Source organism: Polyodon spathula, chromosome 13, assembly GCF_017654505.1.
Source record: "Polyodon spathula isolate WHYD16114869_AA chromosome 13, ASM1765450v1, whole genome shotgun sequence".
Classification (NCBI taxonomy): Eukaryota; Metazoa; Chordata; class Actinopteri; order Acipenseriformes; family Polyodontidae; genus Polyodon; species Polyodon spathula.
In genome coordinates, this window is record NC_054546.1 from 31,181,900 (window position 1) to 31,207,056 (window position 25,157).

Sequence of the window (25,157 nt, forward strand, 5' to 3'; positions counted from 1 at the left end):
CTTATATTTGATAAGTGGCTCTGTACTCTTTTATATAAATGATGTACCTGTCTCTCCAACATATTTTTATTTTATTAATATTTTATGCAAGATATACTATATACAAGGTTGCTATCCTTGCATGACAGGTTTAAGATTGAATATGCTTTTTCTTTATTTGCGATTTCACTTTTATGACCATAGCTGTATATTTCTTAAACTTACTTATATTATATATATATATATTATATATATATATATATATATAATATATATATATATATATATATATATATTATTATATATATAGATATATGAAGTGTTCTGACTTCTGAAGGTACTCCTGTTCTGGGTCTAGGTACTGTACAGCTGTTGATTTTACAACTTAAGACAACAAAAAAAAAAAAAATCATAAATCTCTATGTCATTAATGGAATGACTAATATAATTACAAGCCACGGAAATTAACTAGTGTGCGATTTTTTTTCCTTATTGTTTGTTTTAAAACTAATATATCCCTTTATTTCATCGAAACAGAAGTCTTTTGATCTATTAGTCTGCTACTATATATGGGACAAAGCAAGGTGACCCAGTGACCACTGTGAGTGAAAAGAACTGTGTTACACAACTAACGGAAACAAACCACTACATTACCATGATGAAATATCATATAATACAATACATTTAGACTTTAGCCCCCAAATCATCACATAATACCAAAACAAACAAAACCTTCCTGTACTGTACAGCATGCGTAATCAAAAAACAAACAAGCAGGGAAGCAAACTTAGCTTTCCCAGCTTATTGCAATTCTCCCTACTTTCTTTCGAAGTACCAGAACCTCCTCTGCATACAGGGCATTTAGTACTTTCAGTAGAATTATCCAGAAGTGTACTCCACTTTCTACCCTAATCCCCAAGCATTTCCACCCTGTACTGGGAGCTTCTTTTGCTTAATGCCAGATTACCTAAACCTGAATATGGGGTTTCCTAAGAAACGGTCATCCCTTCAGTGTAATTATCTGCTCTGGTCAATGCAGCTTGCTCACTACCTGAGTGTTTGGGTTATTGTGTGTATACTGATGAAAACCTTTCACATATCACCACCCTCTGCAGCCATCTTCTTCCCTTTTTTCCCACCAGTTTGGAACATCTTGCACTTCTTAAAGCATAGTCAGCCTGTAATCTATATTGCCAAACACTGCTTTCAGCTACATAGCATTGTGCTTCTTATTTATTTGTTTCTTCAATGCCTTGTGAATAACCTTTTTTTTTTTTTTTTTAAACTCCTGTCCTTGGTGTTTTTTTTCCCCCCTCTGTCTCTGCTAATTGATTTTTAAAAAGACTATTGTTGATATCAAACCCGAAGATCACTCCATGGGTATTGATTTTTTGACACAGTACAACAGAAAATGTTTATCAGGCTACACTATGACCCTCACTAATACGGGGAGGGTTTCACCTTAGCAGAATGACAAATTCCAGATTGGCCCTTTGAATTATTCCTTTTCTGTGAGACACTAAGTCCCCGTACCAAGTACCTAGTCCACATATTGTTTCAAAGAGTCATAACCAAGGATTTAATGCCATACACTTCCTGTGCTTTAGGTGGCGTTCACTGCAATCCAAATGTGACCTACAGATACCAGGAAGCAGCCGATGCTTGCTAATAAAGGAGGCTTTCTGGATTTCTCTGTACAACCGTATTAGACATTCTTAAAAATCACCACTGACCAAAATCGTTTCTATACCGAATTAGCAAAGTTAATTAGCGAGAATACCTGGTGAGTCTCTCTGTCCTACACATAGGACAATTCTTGCCTTATAAGATAATGAAATTCAGTAGAACTATAGCAAGGTACAAACATACATTACCATTGCCATTACCTAATTAACAGAAACAATTAAACAGTACTTTGTCTTCAAACGATATTCAAACCAAAGACTGTCAGTCCCTTTATATCTATACACCTCCTTCAGTCCAGGCCTCTCTCAAGCAGAGACCTGACTCATGTCATGGTTTTGTGAAGTGGACTAGACTGAGGACAAACTCTTTTCTTTTGGAATATGAGAAACTGAGTTTGAACCTAGACAATCTTATCCCTTAAAAATGTAATTAACCTGCTATCTGCGCCACCTAGCCACCCCTATAATTGTACCAGCGTTAAGCCTTTTTTCATTAATTTAGCAGCTAGGATTTCCACCAGATATAGAAACAAAAGCGATCTTTCTTTGTAGTCACTGAACCCCACAACCTGGTACTCCTCTTCCCACAAGTTAAAAAAGGAGGTGCCCGCTGCTCCGGATGAAAAAACATGCTTCGTTACCATATTCGCTTTATCAGCAAGGCACATTAAATGAACTTTAAGGTCCAATGATTTTTTGGAAAATACAGATTTCTTGCTATCAGATACTCAGAAAATCATCATCTGTATAGGTATTTAGATCATTTTAACATTTTTCATATGTAGTGAAGCAAGATAAGTACTTTGCAAATGATTTGTTACAGATACATTTTTTTTCAAATCTCTATTTTGCTTTGTTTGATATCACTCTTTGCTTTTCTGGTATATAATGATCCAACAAAAACGTAAGCATTTTGTTAATGCTGTTACTACAACTCACGAGTGGACATACTATCTCATTAACACACATTCCATCTATTACTCAGAAGTGTAATTAACAGAAAATACATTTGTTTTCTGAACACCTTGGGCATAAGGCTAAATTAATAGAGCTGTAATTATTCATACTCTTCTAAAAAACCTGCCACTTACCATTTAAAGTTCCAACCTGTGATAAAGGCTTTAAATCCTTTGTCTAATCACTTCATGTGCCGTAGGTCACATCACTCCTACAGCAGTGATCAGGTAACGTAACGCTATTACATTACTAAATCTCTTCTGTTTGGCTTATTACAACAGTATGTATTAGTAGTTATTACAAATCATGCCATTACTAACAAAATCAATTTACAAGCATCTTTGCCTACACCTGCTTTGCCTACATCAGGGGCAGTTCTTGCATTAAGACACAATAAAACTAAAGCAGCCCAAGTTTAAAAAAAAATAAATGACCATACCATGTTGCCCAGCCAGGTACAAATATCACATTCAATATCTTTTACACCAGTAATGCTTTAAAAGCCTGACAAGCATGAACTGTGTTGTTCAGAATTTGACATTAAAAGGAGTGGCGGGATGCTTTCATTAATGTTGATCCTAATGAATGGCCCACAAGACAGCTGCTTAAAGCTTATTCCAGTGTGTTTGTACATTCAGGGTTGCAGCCATTAGAAGAAAACGTTGAACAGTCTTTTTTATTATATATTGTGTGGTTTTGTGAGAGGCTTGACCAACATTCTATAAACCAAGCCAAGTGATTCCTCTGATTTTGAAGTAAGTAAAGAGATGAGCAAAATGTCACAGTGAAGGAAATGCATCTGATCTAATCAGCAAACCATTGTTTTCCTATCAACCTTGTTTTGGTTGATAGGATGATGTTAGCCTAAGAACACATTGTTCCCCTGCAGGAGATAAGTGAAGTGGAATCCACTCATAACACAAAACATCTCATGGCAACAGCGTCAAAGTTGGAGGACACATAGGACCTCAAGGCATGGACCATAAGAAAATGATCTTCAGCAAAAATGTCCAGCCTTTTGATTGTGATGGACACCCACATTCCATTAAATAAACATGACGATTTAACCTTTGAACTGCAGCTGCCACGTCTACTTTCTCTGTATAACAGAATATATGTAGAGTAGGTGGGACTAACAGAGGTGAAAGGTTCCGTTGTCAAATGCTCGGAACAGAAGAAGGAAGGGTGTTCAGCACTGGCACTTAGGATTCTTTAGACAAGCTCAAAGCCAGTTAAAGGCAGATTTAGAGAAGAATGACAACTTAATATGGAAGCAACGGAATCCAGACCCACTTGGAATGATTGCAAACACTTTACAATAGTAAGGGGAATGTAAAAAATAAATAAAACCGCAATTAGTGACATTTGAAGCCAATATTTCTCTATCACTAATATTTCAAAGTTATTCATCAGTTCAGTACCAGAAACCGCAGATCTTTTAAAAGGATGGCGAACATTTATGTCTTAAAAACATCAACCAAATCGCAAGATCAGAAGTCTAAGGTGACTCACACTTGACGTCGCTGTGTGATTAGATACATAAGAGGCAGGCGATACCACATCACACAATAAAACCGTACTTACTATAGAAGCCAATGCTTGAAGACATGAAAGCTTTTTCTTTATTTTTAAAAGATGAAAAGCCTTTAGCACTGTGTGCAGTTTCCCAGATTTAACATCAAAAAAACATTAAAAAGTCAACTAGAGTGCCAAGCTGGCCAGAACGAGATACAAGGGGATGACTGAAATCCCAGGAAGTGAGGGAGGATGTGGTACACGCTGCAGTGAACGCGCACAGCGATACAGGAGTAATCATGAGATCCTGTCCCGGAAGGTACTCCACATCACTGATGTAGCTGTGCTCCTGATAGCAATGGGATGGCTGTGAGAAATGTTCCTTTAGATTACAGGCCTGGCCTATCAATCATCACTAGGGAAGAGAGTGACAGATGGAAGAAAATAGTTTTGAAAGGAAAGATAACTCTGAACTCTGCATGCCTGCTGTTCTTTTAACTCTTTCCTTGCTGCAGAAATCTGACACGCAAAAGGACGACCCAGGCTGCAGAATTAGAAAGCTTTGGAGAAAGGCTTGCTTTCACCTTGGATAGTTTGGTGTGGATCAAGGTTCTGAAACTCAAATTCACGCATTTGCTATGTCTTACACCAACCATTGCAGTTCTCTTTTCACTTGCCTGTCGAGAATCTAAAACTAGAATGCAGTATGAATTTGGCTTCACAAGCTTGTACTACATTTACTGAAAATCCAACTATTTTTGCAAATCTTCCCTGGCACCACACATTAGTCAAGAAATCAATAACAGAAGACGGCTTCAAATTATGTCTAGAAGATTGTTATGCAGAGCTGTTAACACCCAGGCTCCACACTTGTGGAACTCTTTCTAAATCAGTTGAGGACAGTCAAAACATGGCTATAATGGTTTGCAAGTGCTTTTTAGATAGTGGAACACTTTGTATTGCATTCTATAGCAGCTACAAGTGAACCAACAGATTAATTCAGTCAGCCCTACACCAAACAAGTCCAGGATACTTGTTTCATGGTCAAATGTAAAAATGGTTTCTAGAAAGTTTCTGACTGGAAAAGTATATTTTCACACTGTATTTCAAATTGCTTTTGGGAAAAGGTTAAATCTGGGGTTAGGTTTCAATGCAACTGACAAACGATCATTCTATAGGAACTTTTCCAAGAATGTGTCTGTCTTCGGAAGTGTACACAGAAGGAATGACCCAGATGTTTGAGGGCTTTCCTGAAGAGTATAATACATGTGGAAGTCAAGTGACAAGAATGCACTCACTGAACTATATAAAGACAATCAACACAGAAATCATGAGCATCATTTAAAATACTGTTAGTATGTATTTCCAACACATTCACCACAAGAAAAACGTAATAAAATGGTTGCAGTTAAGCATTATGGTTAAGTAAGGACTTTCTACAAAGTGGAGCAAAATAAATGGACAACATTAACTGCGGGTGGATTACATGTGGTGTACATGAAAACACCATATACACACTTCTACCCTACATAGAACAGAAATACATTGAAAATATACAAAATATACACATTTGAATATTTACTATATTGAAAAGCACAAGTCAAAATCTTATAAAAAAAAACTGACAAAAAAAAACCGCACAACACCGACACACACAGATGGATGCTGGTATCAGGTTATCAGATCAATTGTGGCTGCTTTTTTTTTTTTTGTTTGTTTTTTGTTTTTTTCAGAAGCCTCAAATGATCCGAGTTAAGTTTCTGTGAAAAAAAAGAAGTTACAGCATAATTAAAACAGGTGTGTTGATAAATCATTGAGATAGAGTTCTCAGCACCTACTAATCAAACAGCAGATCAAATACTAGACAAAACTACACTGAAAATACGAGTACAAGCACGCCATTATAAATAAACCATTTGTCAGAAAACATCTGCACTGAACCTCAACAAGGCTTTCAAACCATTTACAGATATGTACTGACAAAATAGCTGCTCTCCGAGAGAACACTGCTAAGCTAAAACTGCAAATCTAACAAAACGACATCCATCCAAAACTTTATCTTTAAAAGAAGAGTTTCATATTTCCAACATTCAGCTCATTAAGATAAGTTAACTATGACAATTATGTCTTTTGCTAAAACATTAATCTATCGTACCACTGCATCACTGTTCCCCTTTTGGTCAGGCTATTCTGTAGAGGTTGACTTAGTACTGTATTGGTATTACTGGAAATGTAGAAACGAATGTGGCATGAGTTAAGCAATGCTTGTGCAACAGAAGCCTGTTTGTGCAGTGTACAGTGGTCTATGAATCAATGATAGTTTCAATGTTTCAATCTTTAAACCTCATAATAGTTCATGAGCCAAGTCTATTGAGTTTCACTGCAGTGTCTGGGATAGAAAGTTATTATTATTATTATTTTTTTTGGCCAATCTTGGTAACACCCAAAAAACAAATTCAGCATACTGTGACTTCACTTGTTAAATAATATGACAATACCAGAACATTTTACCGTATAATCCAGCGCTGAAATGGATTAGTATTAATCTTGGGTTACCATACCTAAAATAACATTGGGTAGCCCAAGATTGGAGCTAATCGGGACATATTTAGGTAAATGTGCATATTAGTACTCAAAATTGGTTTTGGAATAATATAAAATATAATTTAAATAGATATTTGTATGTAACTGAGGATCAAGAATTGGAAATGTATTTAAAAACTGTATTTTCAAGTTACATTTTCAATACTGTTTTGTGTTTTGACATTAACTGTGTTAAGGTGCTCTGACCCAAGTTGCAGTGTTGCTTTTCAGTTGTCAGTCACAAACACCTACAACCCAGGCTAGGTCAGCCACTGTCTTTATGGAAGTACATAATTGTGTATTGACAGCCATACAAAAAGAAAATGGTACATGAATACCTGTTCACTCTTGGCAGATCTAGTTTGGGTTACATACAAGTACAACACTGACACAGATAATAAAAAAAAACACAATTAAATACAATTCAAAATTTCTTCTTAGTTAAATTAAAAAAAAAAAAAAAAACATTATTAATGTAGGTTCAAAACATTACCAAATAATGAACTATGTAATACATGTCCTGTCACTGAAATAACAAAATATATAAAACCACTTATCGTTCTGCTTTTAAGCTTCTTAAAATTATGCCATTTAAAAATATACATAGATATATTTTACAGATTATGTCCGGTTTTATGCTTATGTGTTTTACGTCTGTGATAATTAATTATACTTGTGTTAAAGCAGGCATGAAACGATAAAGAAAAACAGCTCCATGATTTCCCCACCCACGCATACCAAAGTGAAACAAACAAGGGAACAATCGGGAAGATCTCTCCCACCCTGTCCATCAGCGTGAGCAGTTTCACCTCGGACTGCTCTGTTCCTTCGCTGATAACAAACCTTGAGGTTTTTGCACAAACTTTAGGCAGAGGGAGATTACAAAAAAAAAGGGGAGTACAGTAACAGATAAAACTGCTAACTGAAAAAACAGTTTCCATCATTTTAATTAGAAAGTATAAAAATGCAGACAAAGTAGTATACTGTATTTGAATGCATTCGGACCAGTAGGATGGACAGAAAAAAGAACCCTTCACAACCCCCCACGCGCCCGTTGTGTTTCTCCAGAATCGTGCATCTTCAGCACCTGCCATAACTCCTGTAGGGCCACTACGGCCAGTCTAACGTCACTGATTTGTCAGCATGCTGTTAAGTGTTCTGGAGGGATAAATGATATTCCTCAAGAATTAAACAGAAATATATCTCTTTTATATTAAGTCTCTTACCTGTTTAATGTCTTATTGTGGGTGTTTGTTTGATTCTAGTGTTGTTTCTGCTTCAGTCATGATAAGTCATGGTTACTACAAAACATATGGGGAAGTGAAGAATAACAGTGCTGCAAAGGCTGCAGTGCTTCACCTATGGGCTTCAGTGCACAGTGCAACACTAATATGTTTCCCCAGCTCACATCTCCACAGTCAGTATTGTGGAATCAATGAATTATGTGCTGTTTGTACATTTTATAATATTAATGTTGCAGAGTTGGAAATAATGTATGTTGTTCTATGTACCAATCTATTACTAAGATTTTTTTGATTTTTTGGGGGGTGGGGGGGTGATGTAAAGTATACTGTACCTTTAACACCTCCAATTTGGATTTGCCAATTTTCTTTCCCCATTTGAAATTCTCTTTTCCTCCTACATTCCTACACACCAGACCCATATGAGTCGGAACACTGTGGTTAAACGCTTCATTTCTTATCATTACGCGCCATCTGAACAAATAAAATGACACATATGCAATCTTCAAAACCTGAAACTATATCTTTCATGGAAATAATAATAATAAAAATAAGTAAAACAATAGAATATACTTTAAAAAATTAAATAATTCAAGTGGTTGAATGAAGAAGAAGTTGCTTTGAATAACAGTTACAAATTCCACAATGCACACATCCAAAAAGGCATACACACACCAAGCCAACTTATTTTGTGTCTTTTTGGCTGTCATTAGTGATTTTTTTACTTGGCTGGGTTTACGTTTTTTTTTTTTTTTCAAGGCCGCAACAATTCTTGCCTAGATATAGGGAGAGACAAAAATAATTGGCATCACCTTCTTTGAGATTCCAAATCCCGCAATAAACCACACAGCACAGGTTACATAAATAAACATTATAAAGAGTCTACTGAAAGTAAAATAGTTTGCTTTGCGGGTATAAAATCCTTGACTTTCTCTGATCCTATCCAATTGGAAGACAATCATGTTATTCGATTGGTTGTTCTTGTCTAAATATTCATTAAAAGTTATAAATAGTCCAGTTTTCTATTTATTTTTTCCCTTAGGAACAAAAGCATGGGGTATCGCATTGTTTTATTTTTCTTATTGAAATTTATCTCATTTAAATATAAGATGGTTTTACTTAAAACTGAGATTTTTTTTGGCGCAAGCTAGCATTTGTCATCGTTTATTTACACTGCAAAAAAAAATAAAGTGTTGCGACGTGTTGCATTTAGGGTTCCAAAATGCACATGGGTTTAAAATAAAGATCAGGAAATGGAAAACGCTCATGACAGCTAGTATAACCCTTTAACCCCTTAGGGTGCACATAGAATTGTGTGGTTATTCAAACGGTTTCTTCTTAAAATATATTTGAGTGTGACTCAAGTATCGGGAGGAAACTGAGAAATTGATGACTAGATCCAACCTGTCAGTAAACTGTAAACCTTATTTCGCGCACCTCACTGCAAAAATTAGAAAGTCGGCCTCATTCATTTGTTGGACACATATCGGCTTTGTATCTTAAAGGGTTAAAACACACATGGGTGTAACCATGCTTCAGTATTTTTTTTTCATAACAGTAAAACTGTATTGTGTGGCCGTATAAATGCGATTTACCTGCATTGCTAAATATACGCCACTATTCAGCTTGCTTAAACTGACCCCTAACATTTCAAATGCCACATTCAACACAAAAGTATCCCCCCATTTTTGTTTTGTTTGTTTTTTTGCTTTTCACAACAAAAGAACTTACATTTGATAAACTGTTTTAGATATGCGATGGCAAACCAAGCAGGTTAAAAATAACAACAGTACCCTGCAATAAAAATAATCTGCTTTAGTAAAGCAATTGCTGAGACACCTGATCACGCCATGAATCTTAAAATATGTATTACGTTTGGTTAATAAAACAAGCCAGTATCCAATTAAAGGGGACGTCACATCAGCAATACTCACACAGACCGGGGATTATAGCTATCAGGCATTTGCATATGAGAATTTTAAACAGAAAGAATATCAAACCATCCAGCAAGCAAGGTCAATTTATAGAGAGATGTGTTTTTTTAATAATTTATTTTTCATATCAAGCAGAAGACATGTTGGTAGATTAAAACGAGTCTCTTTTTCCACTAGGGATAAGCTTTCCCATAGTTCTTGGTATTTTTGTACTTTATTTTTAAGCAGTTTTTTTTTTTTTTTAATCTGAACAAAAACAAGACATAAAAGGTTTTTGAAGCATGCATTTCAGGTCTATCACTGGTGTATTGTGATTTAAAAAAAAAAAATAAAAAATCATAAATAATATTCAATATTATTAAAAACAGACATCCTCTAAGTTTAAAGGCAAAACAATGAGGGCCTTTTCCAAGAATTGAATGACACCAATAGACATATAATTTGCTATCAAAAATGGATAAATATGTTTCCAGGGACCACACTAGTGCTTTGAAATACATTCTTTTCACAAATATTAGAGCCCATAATTTGTGTGTAACGTTTTAATACAACTGATACCGTATCCATTTTACTGCATGTTTGCATAGTAATTTTAATTAAAAATAATTAATTCAGAAGAAAATATGCATAAATTAAACATGCAGATGTCATTATCATTTGTTTTCTTTACCTGATTTATTCACAATTGGATCAATTTTAATGATCTAATCAACGGTGGCTCTAAGTACTGTTGCTCTTTAACTATATTTTAATCTGGATGATGAATTTCCACAGGGGTGATATGCAGACTCGCTTATTAACAGTGAAGTTACGTTGGTGGGGGGGAGGGGGGGGACATTTTGTACATTCCCGGGGCATTAAGACCTGCCACCATTATTATTATTATTATTATTATTATTATTATGAGCCTGGCTGTAGTACATATGATTGAAAAGGTACTACATAAACAAACATACTAGCCCCCAACAAGAAGATGGAAGTACACGCCTGCAAATAAATTAATAAATAAATAAAAACAAACACACAACAGGCTGGATTATCACATCCAATGTCTCTACAAGTTTACATCCTCAGAGCTCCCACTTGCTGACATAAAAAAAAGAGGATATTTTTAGATAAGCGAAACACTCAAGACTGGTCAAAGTTTCCCTTTTGCCAATCTTATTCCTGATAAAAGCCTGCAGTAGGGCTGATAGAATACCTATCTTGGTGGCTATTTGGAAGGAACACTCTATCACACTAACATCACCGGCCTGCCATCAACTCCCAACCACACAGTAATTAATATCTCTGCAATTACTGTTATAGGGACAGGCTGGAAGGAGATGATAATGAAACATCTTCACATGAAGAATAATACAAAAAAAAAAAAAAACTCAGCAAACTTAGAAGGCATGAAAAATATTATTAAAGATAAACTGCTCAATTTAACCCCTTTGTTACCAGGACCTTAAAGACGGATTAAACTACGGCAGTAAAACACAAGGTGGAATTGAGGACAGCAATTGATACTTAATACACGTATAAAAACTAAAAAAGAAGCATTCGTTTGCAAAATTTTAAAAGCACACATTAATGCATTGTAATCTGAATATGGTGTTCAAATAGTAGGTATTTTACTGTTCTATTGGAAGCCATCACCTCTTCAGAATCAATAGAAACCCCATCTCTAAATAAACAACCATACTTGTAACAAAAACACCAACAGCTAAAGGTAAACACGTAACTAAGTATAAAACAATTAATGATCTTGATTCTTTTCCTGAAGACTCAAGAACAGCTATGGTGGCCTGCAGTTTAGCTGAAACCAAAAGCCAAGCCAACAATATTTAGTTTAAGTTACATATAGCATTCATTGTTAGCAACAAGAATGACAAAATATTTACATGTGTTGTAGAGAAATCTCTTACTGGTTTTGTCTCTTAACTTCTTTTGTACAACCACAAAGTATTCAAAATGTATGCTTTTAAATTGAATGTAGTCTTTCCAATGTACTAGCCTCCACAGTTTTGTTTCCACAATCTCTCTTTTCTAGAAGATAGATAATACAACATTATTTTAATTGTGATGCTAATAAAAATGGAGTACCAGTACCTAAGATTACAGAAAGTTATCAACCACACTTTTGCTTCTTTTGCATGTCCACAGCTCTGACCTCATACAGATCAGTCTTCAGAATGTAACATTTCCAATCTGTGTAAATGTAGCTGACAGTGATAAAACTAGCTGATGGAAAAAAAAAAGAAGTAAAAATGTTCATCAAGAAAAGCTTGTCATTCTTATTTAGGCACGTTATCTAGGAGTTTTAAGACGCGGTTGACATTTGCTACATCTTAAAAGTTTCCCACATTAACTGGAAACTGTTATTACTGTGGTACTTAGACACCACTATCAAAACCTTCACAGTTCACAAGATAGGACTATCCATATCCTTAGACTATAGTTTGTGGAAATACTTGTATAAATGTGATAAATGCATTATCTATTATATGTATTATTAGAAGTGAGCATACACATAATATGAATTTGTATAATAATTTTTGTTGAAGCAATTCCAGCAACAGATTTAAGACCACACCACTGTGTATAACAGAACCAATTGAACTATCATCCAGGCCCAAAATGAATGGCGCATGGAAACAAAACTCATCCCTCTTTCAAGAGAAAAGCTGGTCCCATCACCCAGGGCGCACACACACACGTTTCCTTGAGCTGTACTGTAATGAAATGCGGATGATGAATGGAGGGCAAAAGGAGATGCTGATAGTATTTCAATATCTATTACCAGGGTATCAGAAACAATACCTCCAATGTTGGTGTCCAAACACTGTAAAGGTACACTGTGTTAATAAAATGTTAATAAAATGTTAATAAAATGCCCCTAGAGAGTCATTTACCTGGTCCGTTCCAATGGTTTCCATCCTCTTTCTCTTCTTGCTCTTCCTCCTCTTTCATTCTATCTGCTGGACCTTGATCTTCTTTACCTTCTGGTGTCCCTGGTGATTCATTTGCTGTTGCTTCTGAAAGAGAGAAGAGATTCCAATAAGCCAAGATAAGTTAATAACAAAATATATGCAACTGGTGAAAGGCTGCCTGCATGTGCTTAAAGGGGTTATACTCAATATAAAAATATCCCATTCTGTAGTTTGCAGTATTTATTAAAATACTTTACCATTTGATTTACCATGCTTTCACTATGCTTTATGACTATTTTTTTTGTCAACTCACGGCTGCTGATGAAACTTAATGCAGGCTCTAGAGTAACCCAGGAAATAAAAGGTGTAAGTTGAGACAAAAACCCTTATCTTGTGACAAAACATACATCTTTGTTTCACGCATTGATCAATGCGATTTCCGCTGAGACTCCGTGCTTGCTTTTCCGAAGCCAGTGGTGCATGCAGTGTATTCATGGCAGCCCGATAATGATCATTTTGTGCATTAACAGCAGTTAGAGATTCCCCCCCCCCCCGTGACAGACCTATCTGCATAGGACAACGTTATAGAGGATCGCACAAAGGGCATGTTTGCATTTACATTCGGGCTCCGATAATGACTGATAATTCAAATCGATAAATTTCAGACAACTCCCCATGTGATGTCATTAACATTCACATTATTAATATAAGAGATAGAGGTGTGATTAACATCAAACATATCAAACCCCCCCCCTCAAGCACCTCCGGTTAAAAGTCCCATTATTTTAGCTATAAATCAAAATGAATGGCATATTGATTTTATCCTAGTAGTGAGTGTCTTTACTGGAACTAGAACACCAATTATTGCTTTTAATATTATCTACCAATCAGCTTTATCAAACAAACTGGAACCAGGTGCAGCAAAGGAGAAAACCTCCCTAGCCTCAGCAAGCTACAGCTCCCAGATCAGATAAAGCTACGAGATTCCCCTTCACACCAGCCGCAGGGCAAAGTCTGTTTGACAACTGAAAACCCTAGCAGAACCCGTTCCAAACTCTCACCTCCCCCTCACGCACCTAACCTCTGCTGAAGTACCCAAGTGTGCACGTAGCCCACGAAAAACCAAAGAACTAAAGTCCATTGAGGCTGCCGGGTTCATCAAGATACACGTGTCTCCAAAATCGATGGGTTTATCAAACACGAACAGATTAGATTTGTGTGCATTTCATTGTTTTGATTAAGCCCAGTCACCAACTATCGCTTTCCAGAACTCATTAGTTGTGTAATCATCAACATCATCACATTAGAACCCCCCCAAATCTTTCATCCATCAATCAGAAGACTCCATTGAAGAGCACTATCAAATCTCTCTAAATCAGGGTTCAATTGCTCAATTGCTACTGCAACTACTGCGTATCTACAGTTACTATATATATATATATTATATATAATATATATATATATATATATATATATATATATATATATATATATATATATATATATATAATATATAATATATAATAAAAAAAAAAAACAAAACAAACAAAAAAAGACAGGTGTTGCATTGCATTACTTCTTATTTATAAAAATATCTAAATTATTAGTTTCTTGACAACGCAATAGCTGGTCGATAAGAACGTATGTTCTCAAACAGGCCTGATTTATGGGTCCTTGACAAAAGCACTGGCCAACAACAGAAGCCCAAAAAGCACCAAGGTGACGTGTAACATTGGATCGCTAAACTAGATAGCTAATAGCAGAGGGTCAAGGGTCTTGTATCTCATATCACATCCCTGATTAACACATGACAACGTTTCCATGCCCTTTAAATCAGACCCAGCAAACTGGGTGAAACATCATCTAACTGCAGCTAAAATTAGGGAGAAATTATAAGGTCAAAAGGAAATAGGTGAGAAACAGGAATTTAGACATTTTTATTAACCCTTTCATGCATGGTGACTACATATGGGGGACGGATAAAAACAAATTTTAAAAATCGTTTTCTTTATATGGGGACATATGGCAGATGCAAATACATGCCCTCATATGAGCATGCCATTTTCCCCTATATATAGCAATGGGGAAAATAAATCAATGAAAAATATATTTATTTTCGTGTCCAAAACTATTTTTTCAGCTATTTTGAGGGTTTTCTGCACAAAAGGGTTAAACTTTCCATAAACACGTCTCTTCAGACTGCAGCTGCTTAGATTTCGACTAGTTATCACCTGTGAGATGTGTAGTCACTGTAATGTATGCTAGAGTGTGGAAACACTTATTCTGTTTGATGGTGTGCAAAAGTGCTTAAAAAGTAGCTATGAATTGCATGGCCTTAGTTTTTTTCTTGCCCCTTTACACCGTATAATGTTTGCAATTATTCTGAGGGTCTCTTATGATGCTGACTATGAGTTCTACAGTTTTCAGTTCTAGTTGCGTGCCATAGACATAAATAACATAGGCTAGATCACCCAAAAGTGTCCTTATAGACATAAGAGCCATCAAGCAATCTGCCACTTTGACTCGTGTTTTCCTTTGTCTTATTGGCAATACACAGCAATGCTCCAGATGGAGCAAGTGCTTATTAATGTAAAGACACTTTGGCCAATCCAGCCTACATTACATACATCTACGGCAGGCGATTAAAACTAGAATAACAGCTCCTTAACTCGTATGAAAAGAACCTCAACACAATCTTATCAAAATTGTATTTGTGCAATTAAAAAAGCACCACCAACAATTAATGCAAACCCCCTAACCCACACAGACTACTGCTGTAAAGGGCTGAATAAGAGAACTCCAGCTGCAATATACAAAAGACGACATCAAGATTAATTTTACTTTCGGTTCCGAAAGGACTGATGTGACTGAAGTGCACCTGCATCTCAAAAGACAAAGAAACAATAACACAAGAGAAACACTAATGCTCTGGGGCAGATTTCTTTTTTTATACTATTTGTATTTTAGGCGTGATACACAATAATAAATCCAACAGAAATGCTTGTGTGGGAGTTGGCAAGACCAAAGCCAAGGAGTCTGACAGCACAAAGCAGACAGGGGGAGAGACTGAAGAGATGTTTTAATTTCAGTAAAATGCTGAACCCCATGATATTTTGGGTTGTGTGATATTTTTAAAGCATTACTTAATGTTGGTACTACAGATTACAGCTTACATTTATACATCTGTGTGGTGCAGTGGTTAAAGAAAAGGGCTTGTAACCAAGAGCTCCCTGGTTCAAGTCCCAGCTCAGCCATTGACTCATTGTGTGACCTTGAGCCCTTCGCTTAATCTCCTAGTGCTCCTGTCTTTTGGGTGAGATGTTGTTGTAAGCGACTCTGCAGCTAATGCATAATTCACACACCCTAGTCTCTGTAAGTTGCCTTGGATAAGTGTGTTTGCTAAATAAACAAATACTAATGATTAGAGGTAATAACATTCATTTACATATCACACTGACTAAATTACAAATTGATTTCACCATAGGCAGAATTAAAGGAGGAGGGGGCAGGGGGGAGGGGGTTATGGTTTAAAATATACCATTACTTGTTTTTCTGCCTTATTTATTTAAACAAAGTTTAGGGAATTGAAGCCTGAATTTTAGAAATTAGCTATTTGTATTGGAAAAATAATTTAATGGCAACCTAATTGGAACTATATCATTTTCTATGCACAACCATTATGACCATTCTTCTAGTACAAAAACACATCTATTTCGCTTGACTGATGGGGGACACCTTAAAAAAATGAACAGCATTGATCCCCCTGGGATATGGAAATAAATGTATTTTTAGTCATTGCCAAGTTTAAAAAGTAGGAAGCACATTAGTGCTAATAAGTCTAATATAAGTCTATTAATAAGTCTAGGTGGCCACTAAGCCTAATAGCTAGAGGATGTGCCAGGCAGAATGGATTGTGTTTGATGTGTGTCTCTGTTTGGCAACACTAAGGATTATCAGATTACCTTCGCTACCCAGAGGAACTGAAGCAGGGCTTGAATCGTCATACTCCGCAGAATCTTCCTGTTCCGAGGCTCCTCCCCCCTCTTCTGATAGGCTGTGCTCATCTGGGAGATTGTCTTCACCCTCCTCCAAGTCCCCTATGGAGCCTTTGAGAAAAAGGCCAGGCAACAACTTCAGTACAAAACCACAACTCATATTGAGCAACCAATTTCATAACAGAATCAGACTGGTACTTATTGACAATAAATCAATGCACCGACAACACTTAATATTTAAAAGCAAAAAGTTATGTCGATTTTTATCCATAGTATTATAATATGCATCGGGAAAACAATATTATTAAAAAGCACATCAGATTTAGTCAAGCAACATGTAAGGAAATCATCTTTTTTGGGTAGCAAGCAAGTGAGGATACAAAAAGTGTACCAGGGCAATTAATCAAACAATGACTGTGTAATTGCACAAAATAAAATCCATAGTTCCAATAATCGATTCATTGTTGCATCTCTAAAAGTCCTTGGTAATTCTGCAGCCTTCCTTTGACTGTTAATTAAAAAGAAGTTCCAAAAAACACCAAGTATCTTTACGGAGAGACTACCTAAGAATAACTATGATTTCAGTATCTTGCAAAGAAAAATAAATAAAAATGAGCATAGCCCTACATAATATACAGTGCACTCTGTTTATAAGAATTACATCCGTCCCAGGTGATTTGATTCTTATAAGTGGTTGATTCTTAAAAGCGGACCGATATGATTACAATTAGCAAAAGCGTGCCTCTGCATCAGCACTTTAAATACAGTATACAACTGTCAATGGTGCTCAATCATTGAGAGCATTACATCAAAACAAGTCCTTGTGGGTAAGAAACTTGTTATATGATCACAATTGTTTACTCAAGGCTGCAGAATCCTATTTTACTACAGTATACTTGAGCAGCGCCCAATACAACTGGTACACTAGTTCACAGCAAACAAAAGGTGGCTAAAGCAGAAGTACACCATTTTATTATTAATATTTACAACAATACCAGTCCCGTCTATATTTACAACAATAACCATGGATGTTGTTATATATACTATATATATATTATAATATATTATAGATAATATATATATATATATATATATATATATATATATATATTATATATATCTTTAGACATCTTTGCTACTTCTAACAAATGTCATCGGTGTCATTTGTCAAACATTATAAAATCTTGGCGTACAAAGAATCTATACTGGAACCTCAAACACAAAACATTAGGGTTTCAGAGGGCACATAAGCCTAAAGAATGAAAGAGTAATCAGCTGTCAACTCAATATTTCTGTAGTGCTGGGTCAAAATATTAAAATAGTCTAATAATCAGCATTTGGAATGTAATAAATTACTCCTGAAATAAATTGCAAACATTCTGAAAATTCCATCTTTTACTTCGCTATATATGTTTTTTTTTTCATATGACGTCTTTGGACATATCAAGTATTTCTTATCCTATACAGGGGCTGCTGCTGCTCCTCAGATCTGAGAGACCGCACTTGAAAAAGCCCTGCATTATTTAAAAAAAAAAAAAACTCCTGAGCTGCTCGCTGGATGCTTTGATAACACATCCACTGTAGGATGGGTTATCTAGCCAATAGACTGTGGGGCAAGCTATCGTGGCAAATTAAGAAAGAAAAAATATTGAGATCCTAAAATCATTTACTTTGTGATTTCGACAATTTTTTTTTTTTCATTTTTATCAATCAGATTAAAAAGAGAAACAAAACAATGTAGTGCTGGGATGTACTGGGGAATATCTTTCTCAATTTAAAACAAGTATTCAAATATGCATACATAAAAAAGTAGAAAAAAAGTAATAGTAAATGTGCACAAAGTACAACATAAATACAAAAGTATTTGGAATGTTTGACACAAAAATCCTTCATCAACTAAATCGTAATAGAGTCCAGTGAGCCAATTAATATAGCAAGCAGTTTCACAAGTACAGTCTTGGCATTCCCCAATTTGAGATTTTGCTGCAAATAACGGAAGACAGTTAACTCGTCAGGGACTTCAAGATCTTTAGTAGGCAAGAGGCCCGACTAGGGCAAAACATTCAACAAATGCTTTATATTTTTTGTTTTACTAAAATCACCGTTCTCTGAAGCACAAGAATTACAGATTACTGAACAAAACATTTAAAATGTAGATTTCCACAGCCCCCGCATCCCAGGTCATTACAGATACATCACAGTGCAATCACAAAAGCATTGTTCCCAGGATGCATGTGGAAATGCAAAGGTTCACCCTAGCACTCAAACATACCTCTTTATAATGAGTGTGTAGCAACTGAAAATGCTGGAAGAAAGCCTTAAGAAAACAGGGGTAAAAAAAAAAAAACACACACAGACTTCACACTGGTTGATTTTGTGTATTTTTTTTCATATTCATTTTCATTTAAATTCCAACTAACAAGGATTCTTTTAGACCGACGCTGTGACTGCAGGCGTATATATTTACGCCAGGAGAACAAAGAACCTTATAATCTGTACAAAGGACACAACAATAAGCGTGAATAAAGCAGCTTGTAGAAAAAGGAAAGGCATTTTTTCTAATTCTGTTAATTTCACTTCCAAAGCAATTAAAAAGGGGGCTTTGATAATGCTGTGAAACAATCGCGGCTTGACAAAGTGTTTTTCTCTTTGTAAATGAAACATCTTTAGGCTAAATTCATCTTCCACGCCTGCATGGTTCATTGCAATTTTAGATAAAAAAAAAAATTAAAACAGTCAGATTTGGAACATAATAAAAAAAAAAATCCTGTACACAATATTTTTAGAATAATGTAGCTTAGCTCTGAGATCTAATTTTCAGTATCTATGAAGACCCTTTTTCAACAATTAATTTTCCTTTAAATCTTGACCGTACAAAGGACGTGTGTTTAAAATTCCAATTACATTCCATGTTCGAAATGTATGTTTGAATTAAGATTTTGGTTTAATGAATCCACCAATGCATCACTGCACACATACATTTTTTTTGCTCTCTTTCTCTAATTTTTTTTTTTTTTTGTGGAAAGAGCAGTACGTCACCAAAATCAAATACACTTTTGTTCTGTACTACTGCACACAATTCTCGTCAGATCTCAGAAACTCTTTAGATTGGACCAGGACTGCAGCTTGATCAGGAGCTACAGAAGTTATTTTTATGTATCATGGAGAAATACACTGGACATGCTCTGAATGTTTAAAAACATCAAAAGAGACAGCAGACCAAGCTCAGAGCAAAAGTTCCACATACAAATAGGATGGGAACCCCTTGTCGATCTCAGGAGCACCAATCTCAGACCCACCCTTATGGAAAGTAACATAGGAGGATTTTTTTTTTTTTTAAATAATCCTTTAGGATTTCTCTTAGACCTTTTTAGTCCCATAATGTCCTATAGTACCACTACAGGATCCTATAGGACATTTCCGTAAGGGTGACTGTGTTAGTTTGCAAGGGGGGTTTCTTCAGCGACTTGTTGCGTACTCGCCCCCTTAAAGAATAATGGGCCATGGGGTGTATTCAATTGATCTAAATTAAGACATTATTTAATAGCACCAAAAATGTTTTTCTCTGCCATTTCCAATAGACAGAATTGCACTGTTGGTTTTATTTTCATAAACCTTGTACACTGACTAGACCCCTATGTGTCTCATTCATGGACAACCATCCAACGCCCACGACATATCCTTTCCCAATACTGCAGAGTTAGGGAATGATGAAGACTGTTTCCTTAAGACAGAATGTGAACCCATAACATTATGATAAAGTGTTTACTGTAAATTTCTAAGTGGTAGGCCTAGACCCACACGAGACATGGGTGTAGAGTTGACCAAGATCAAATGCACAGTACTTGTGTTATGGGTTAAACCTGTAGCAGTGGTAAAGGCAATGCAACTGACACGTTGCACAAAGGTATTAAACCACATGGACTGGCCTTTGAAAATTCAAATTTCTATCAATTAAGTATTGTGAAAAATAAAGCATGGTAATGCTTTGATAAACAAAGATATTGGTAAATCTTTCACATACAACTGTCAGGATGAATACAAATATGAATATGTTCATAAGGTAAGGTTTTAATGTACAAAAGCAATATTTATTTCAAGACAAGTCTACCCTCTGAATTTCTTAGTTCTGCAATGCACAGTAAACATGTGCAATATCTGAAAAATGCTCTATGCTGCTCTCACAGAAGCAACTTATAAAAAATACCTTATCACAAGCCGCAGAGTGTGAACCTTAAAAAGAAAATTATGTATCTCAATTTTCGACAAGGAATATGAGAATTGAAGTGTGGGGCACTGGGGAGGGAGTTACATTACCCCATTGCATTCAGGAATGGTCTCCAACAGCATTACTTCAAGCACAAATTGGCACAGTATGCTAATGATTAATTTTATTACTGTTGACAAGAGAAGTGAAAAAGTAAGTACAATATTTTTGGAAGGTCAAATTCAGCAAAATTCACAATACATATATATATATATATATATATATATATATATATATATATATATATATATACTTATAATATATATATAATTATATGGATATATGGAAATAAGCATTTTAAGGGAATTTGTGTTAAAAATGAAAAAAAAAACATGTATTTACACAGGAACGTTATGAGAAAGGTTTGTGAGTTCACACTGAAATGAGTCAGAAATAAGAAAAACATAAAATATACTTAAATACCAAAATTTAGTCTTGTTGCATTAAGTGCAAGTGGCATACAGTGCCTAATGAAAGTCTACACCCCCTTGAACTTTTTTCATATTTTGTGTGTCAGCGTTTCATGCATTTAAATAAAGATTTGTTTTCTACTTATCTACACACCATACTCCACACTGTTAAGGGAAAGTTTTTACTGAGAAAATTATATATTAAAAATACAAAACTGAAAAGATCATAATTGGGTAAGTGTCCACCCCCCTTAGTTAATACTTGGTGGAAGCACCTTTGGCAGCAATTCCAGCTGTGAGTCTGTTGGGATTTGTCTACCAACTTTGCACACCTAGATTGGTCAAATATTGCCAAATCTTCTTTACAAAACTGTTCAAGCTCTGTCAAGTTCCTTGGGGAGCGTTGATGGACAGCAATCTTCAAGTCATGCCACAAATTTTTGATTGGCTTTAGGTCAGGGCTCTGACTTGGTCACTCAAGGACATTTAACTTTTTCTTCCTTAGCCACTCCAGTGTAGCTTTGGCTGTGCTTTGGGTCGTTGTCATGCTGAAAGGTGAACTTCCATTCCAGTTTCAGCTTTCTTGCAGAGGGCAGCAGGTTTTCCTCCATTTTAGTTTTCGTCAGACCACAAAACTTTTTGCCACATGGCTACAGAACTGTGTTTTTTTTTGCATACTTCAAATGGGATTCAAGGTGGGCTTTCTTGAGTAATGGCCTCCTTCTTGCCAACCTACCATACAGGCCAGATTTGTGGAGTGCTTGGGATATTGTTGTCACATTCACACTTTGACCACTCTTGGCCATAAAAGTCTGTAGCTCTTGCAAAGTTGCCATTGGCCTCTTGGCAGCCTCTGAGATCAGTTGTCTTCTTGCTCAGTCATCCAGGTTGGAGGGATGGCCTAATCTAGGCAGGGTCTTGGTGGTGCCATACACCTTCCTCTTCTTAATAATCATTTTGACCGTGCTCCAAGAGATATGCAATGCCTTTGATATCACTGTGTAACAATTTTTCTTTTTTTTTTTTTTTTTTTGTTCCTGGGTAGTAAGTGTTATTTCCTAATTGCTTATGCCTCAAAAGTATAGAAAATGGCTATTATTCCCCACAAACTTTGCTTTTGTGACCAAGACAGTGATATTTCAAAATATCACTATTTCCAATGGGAAAATGGGCAAATGTGTGTCTTTTTGTTCACATAAAGTCAGAAAAAAACAACATATGAATCCAAATTAACATGTATTTATACTAAAGTAATACAAAGATGACTACAAAAGATTTAGAAGTGAATAGTTTTTCGAGATTTACAATTATACTGTATTTTGAAATATCACTGTCCTGGTCACAAAAGCAAAGTTTGTGGGGAATAATAGCCATTTTCTATACTTTTGAGGCATAAGCAATTAGAAAATAACACTTACTACCCAGGAACAAAAACTGTGTTACAGAGTGTATTTGTTTATACCCATCCCCTGATCTGTGCCTGTCAACAACTTTGTCCCGGAGTTCTTTTGAAAGTGCCTTGGTGCTCATGGTTGAGTCTTTGCTTTGAAATGCACTACCCAGCAGAACCTACAGGAACTGCTGAATTTATCCTGAAATCACGTGAATCACTATAATTTAACACAGTGTGGAGGCCACTTAACTTGTTGTGTGATTTTACACCTGAGCTAATTTAGGATTGCTATTACAAGGGGGGTAGACACTTATCCAACCAAGCTATTTCAGTTTTTATTTTTAATAAAATTTCTACAAATTTCTAGAATCTTTTTTCACTTGGAAGTAGGAGTTGGATGTGTAGATAAATGGAAAAAAAGCATTTTAATTCCAGGCTATAAGGCAACAAAAGGTGAAAATTTTGAAAAGGGGTGTAGACTTTCTATAGGCACTGTATATTGATTTGACCTTACTAATGAAAATTGTACTTGGACAGTAATTAGCCTAAAAAATGCGTACAAACTGAGTGGTTAAAAAAAAGCATTAACCCATGAAGTACCAAATATCTCTTCTTAAAAAAAAAAAAAAAGTATTTAAAGTAATTTATCATTACATAGTTAGAGAAAATGAAAATAACAGAGAAAATGAGAATCGTGGCACTTAATGGGTTAAACTGGTTTAGTTGGACAAGAATGACCATCTCATACTGCACACCTCATTGGCGATATCTCAACAGAATGTAACACAATTACTCCAGGACCCTCTTTTAGAGTTACTGAACTGTATGCCTATTGCATATTAATGTTACAAAGTTAAGTGACCCCAAAGGTATATGGGAGCTCCATATATTTGGCAGATAATGGGCATGTGCCAGTACAGTAGAGCTGCCCCTGAATAAGTTGGGATGTGTTTTACATTTGCACCTTGCAATAAACTTAAAAACTGACAATGAACTGAACTACCTCAATGAAAGGCAGGGTTTGTTGTTCTAGCTAGATAAGTAACGAGCTGACTCTGAATAAGTTGGGATGATGGGAAGTTTACCACATCATGATCCTCAAAATAATATGTAGCTTTTCCATGTTTGAATATTCTAATATTTGTTTAAATATTGAATTTGGAATTGGCAGAAAGACAAAATCACAATGTGTACCATATTTCAGTTAAAAAAAAAAAAGTCTCTTGGCAGTAAAATAAAACCCAGTACTCCATCAAATAAAAAAAAAATACATTGAAGAAAAAAAAAGGGAAAGACTTGGCTTAGTCGAATGTGTGCTATTTATTTCAAACATCATTCACGCACAGATTTCTTTTTGATGCATCTAGAATGTATTTTATTTGAACAATTATGAACATGGTCATTTTTGTCACTGAGTGTATAAACATTGAAAAAAAATGATTTCTAGTGAAAACGTCTCTTATTGACTGTATTTGATTTATTTTAATATTTCTAGTGTGCTGTTTCATAGCTGTGGATGATGTTATAAACCACCCACGGACAGACACCAGTGATTATGTATAGGATTGCTTGGTGGCCCAATGGTTAAAGAAAAGGGCTTGACACAAGGAGGTTCCCGGTTCAAATACTGGCTCAGCCACTGACTCGCTATGTGTGACCCTGAGTAAGTCACTTAACTTCCTTGTGCTCCATCCTTCGGATAAAACATAAAAACTAGGCCCATTGTAAGACCTACATTTTCTTCTTAAATGTAAAACCAACTCAGTTGAAAAAAGGTGTATTTGATTAACTCCAAAGTTGACAAGCTTCATCTCTGTGTCAATGCGCAAAAATGGTGTTTGTGCGTAAACCAATATGGCCGCATGACGCATTTCTTTAATAACCTTTCAAAATCTTCGGTCAAATGCAAAACTAGCTTATAACTCCTTACAGAGTGCAGATAGGTTAATGGTTACTATGAAACACATATAGAAACCCATAAATGCTCTATTAAAAAATTGCCAGCCTGCGACCTTTGACCTGTCCTTAAGTTAAAATGTAAAACTAGCTTATAACTCCTTGAGTGTATATAGGTTAATGGAACACAGATTGGAACCCATATATGTTCTATCCAAAAAATCACCTCACCTGTGACCTTTGACCTCTCTAAGGTCAAATGTAAAACTATCTTATAACTCCTTAGCGCACAGAGGATTATGGTTACTATATAACACACTTAGGAACTCATATATGCTCTATTTAAACAATTACCTTGATCGTGACCTTTGACCTCTCCTTAAAATC

General features: G+C 35.6%; 1 protein-coding gene across 1 annotated transcript in view; it reads right to left on the reverse strand.

The window, feature by feature from the left end:
* Positions 1-25,157, reverse strand: part of LOC121325802 (zinc finger protein ZFPM1-like) — an 82,226-nt gene that overhangs the window by 34,279 nt on the left and 22,790 nt on the right. The window contains exons 2-3 of the mRNA XM_041268853.1: positions 16,772-16,915; positions 12,792-12,914 (exon numbers count right to left, since the gene is read on the reverse strand). Of these exons, the coding sequence (XP_041124787.1) occupies positions 12,792-12,914; positions 16,772-16,915 (267 nt within the window). The remainder of the gene's footprint in view (positions 1-12,791; positions 12,915-16,771; positions 16,916-25,157) is intronic.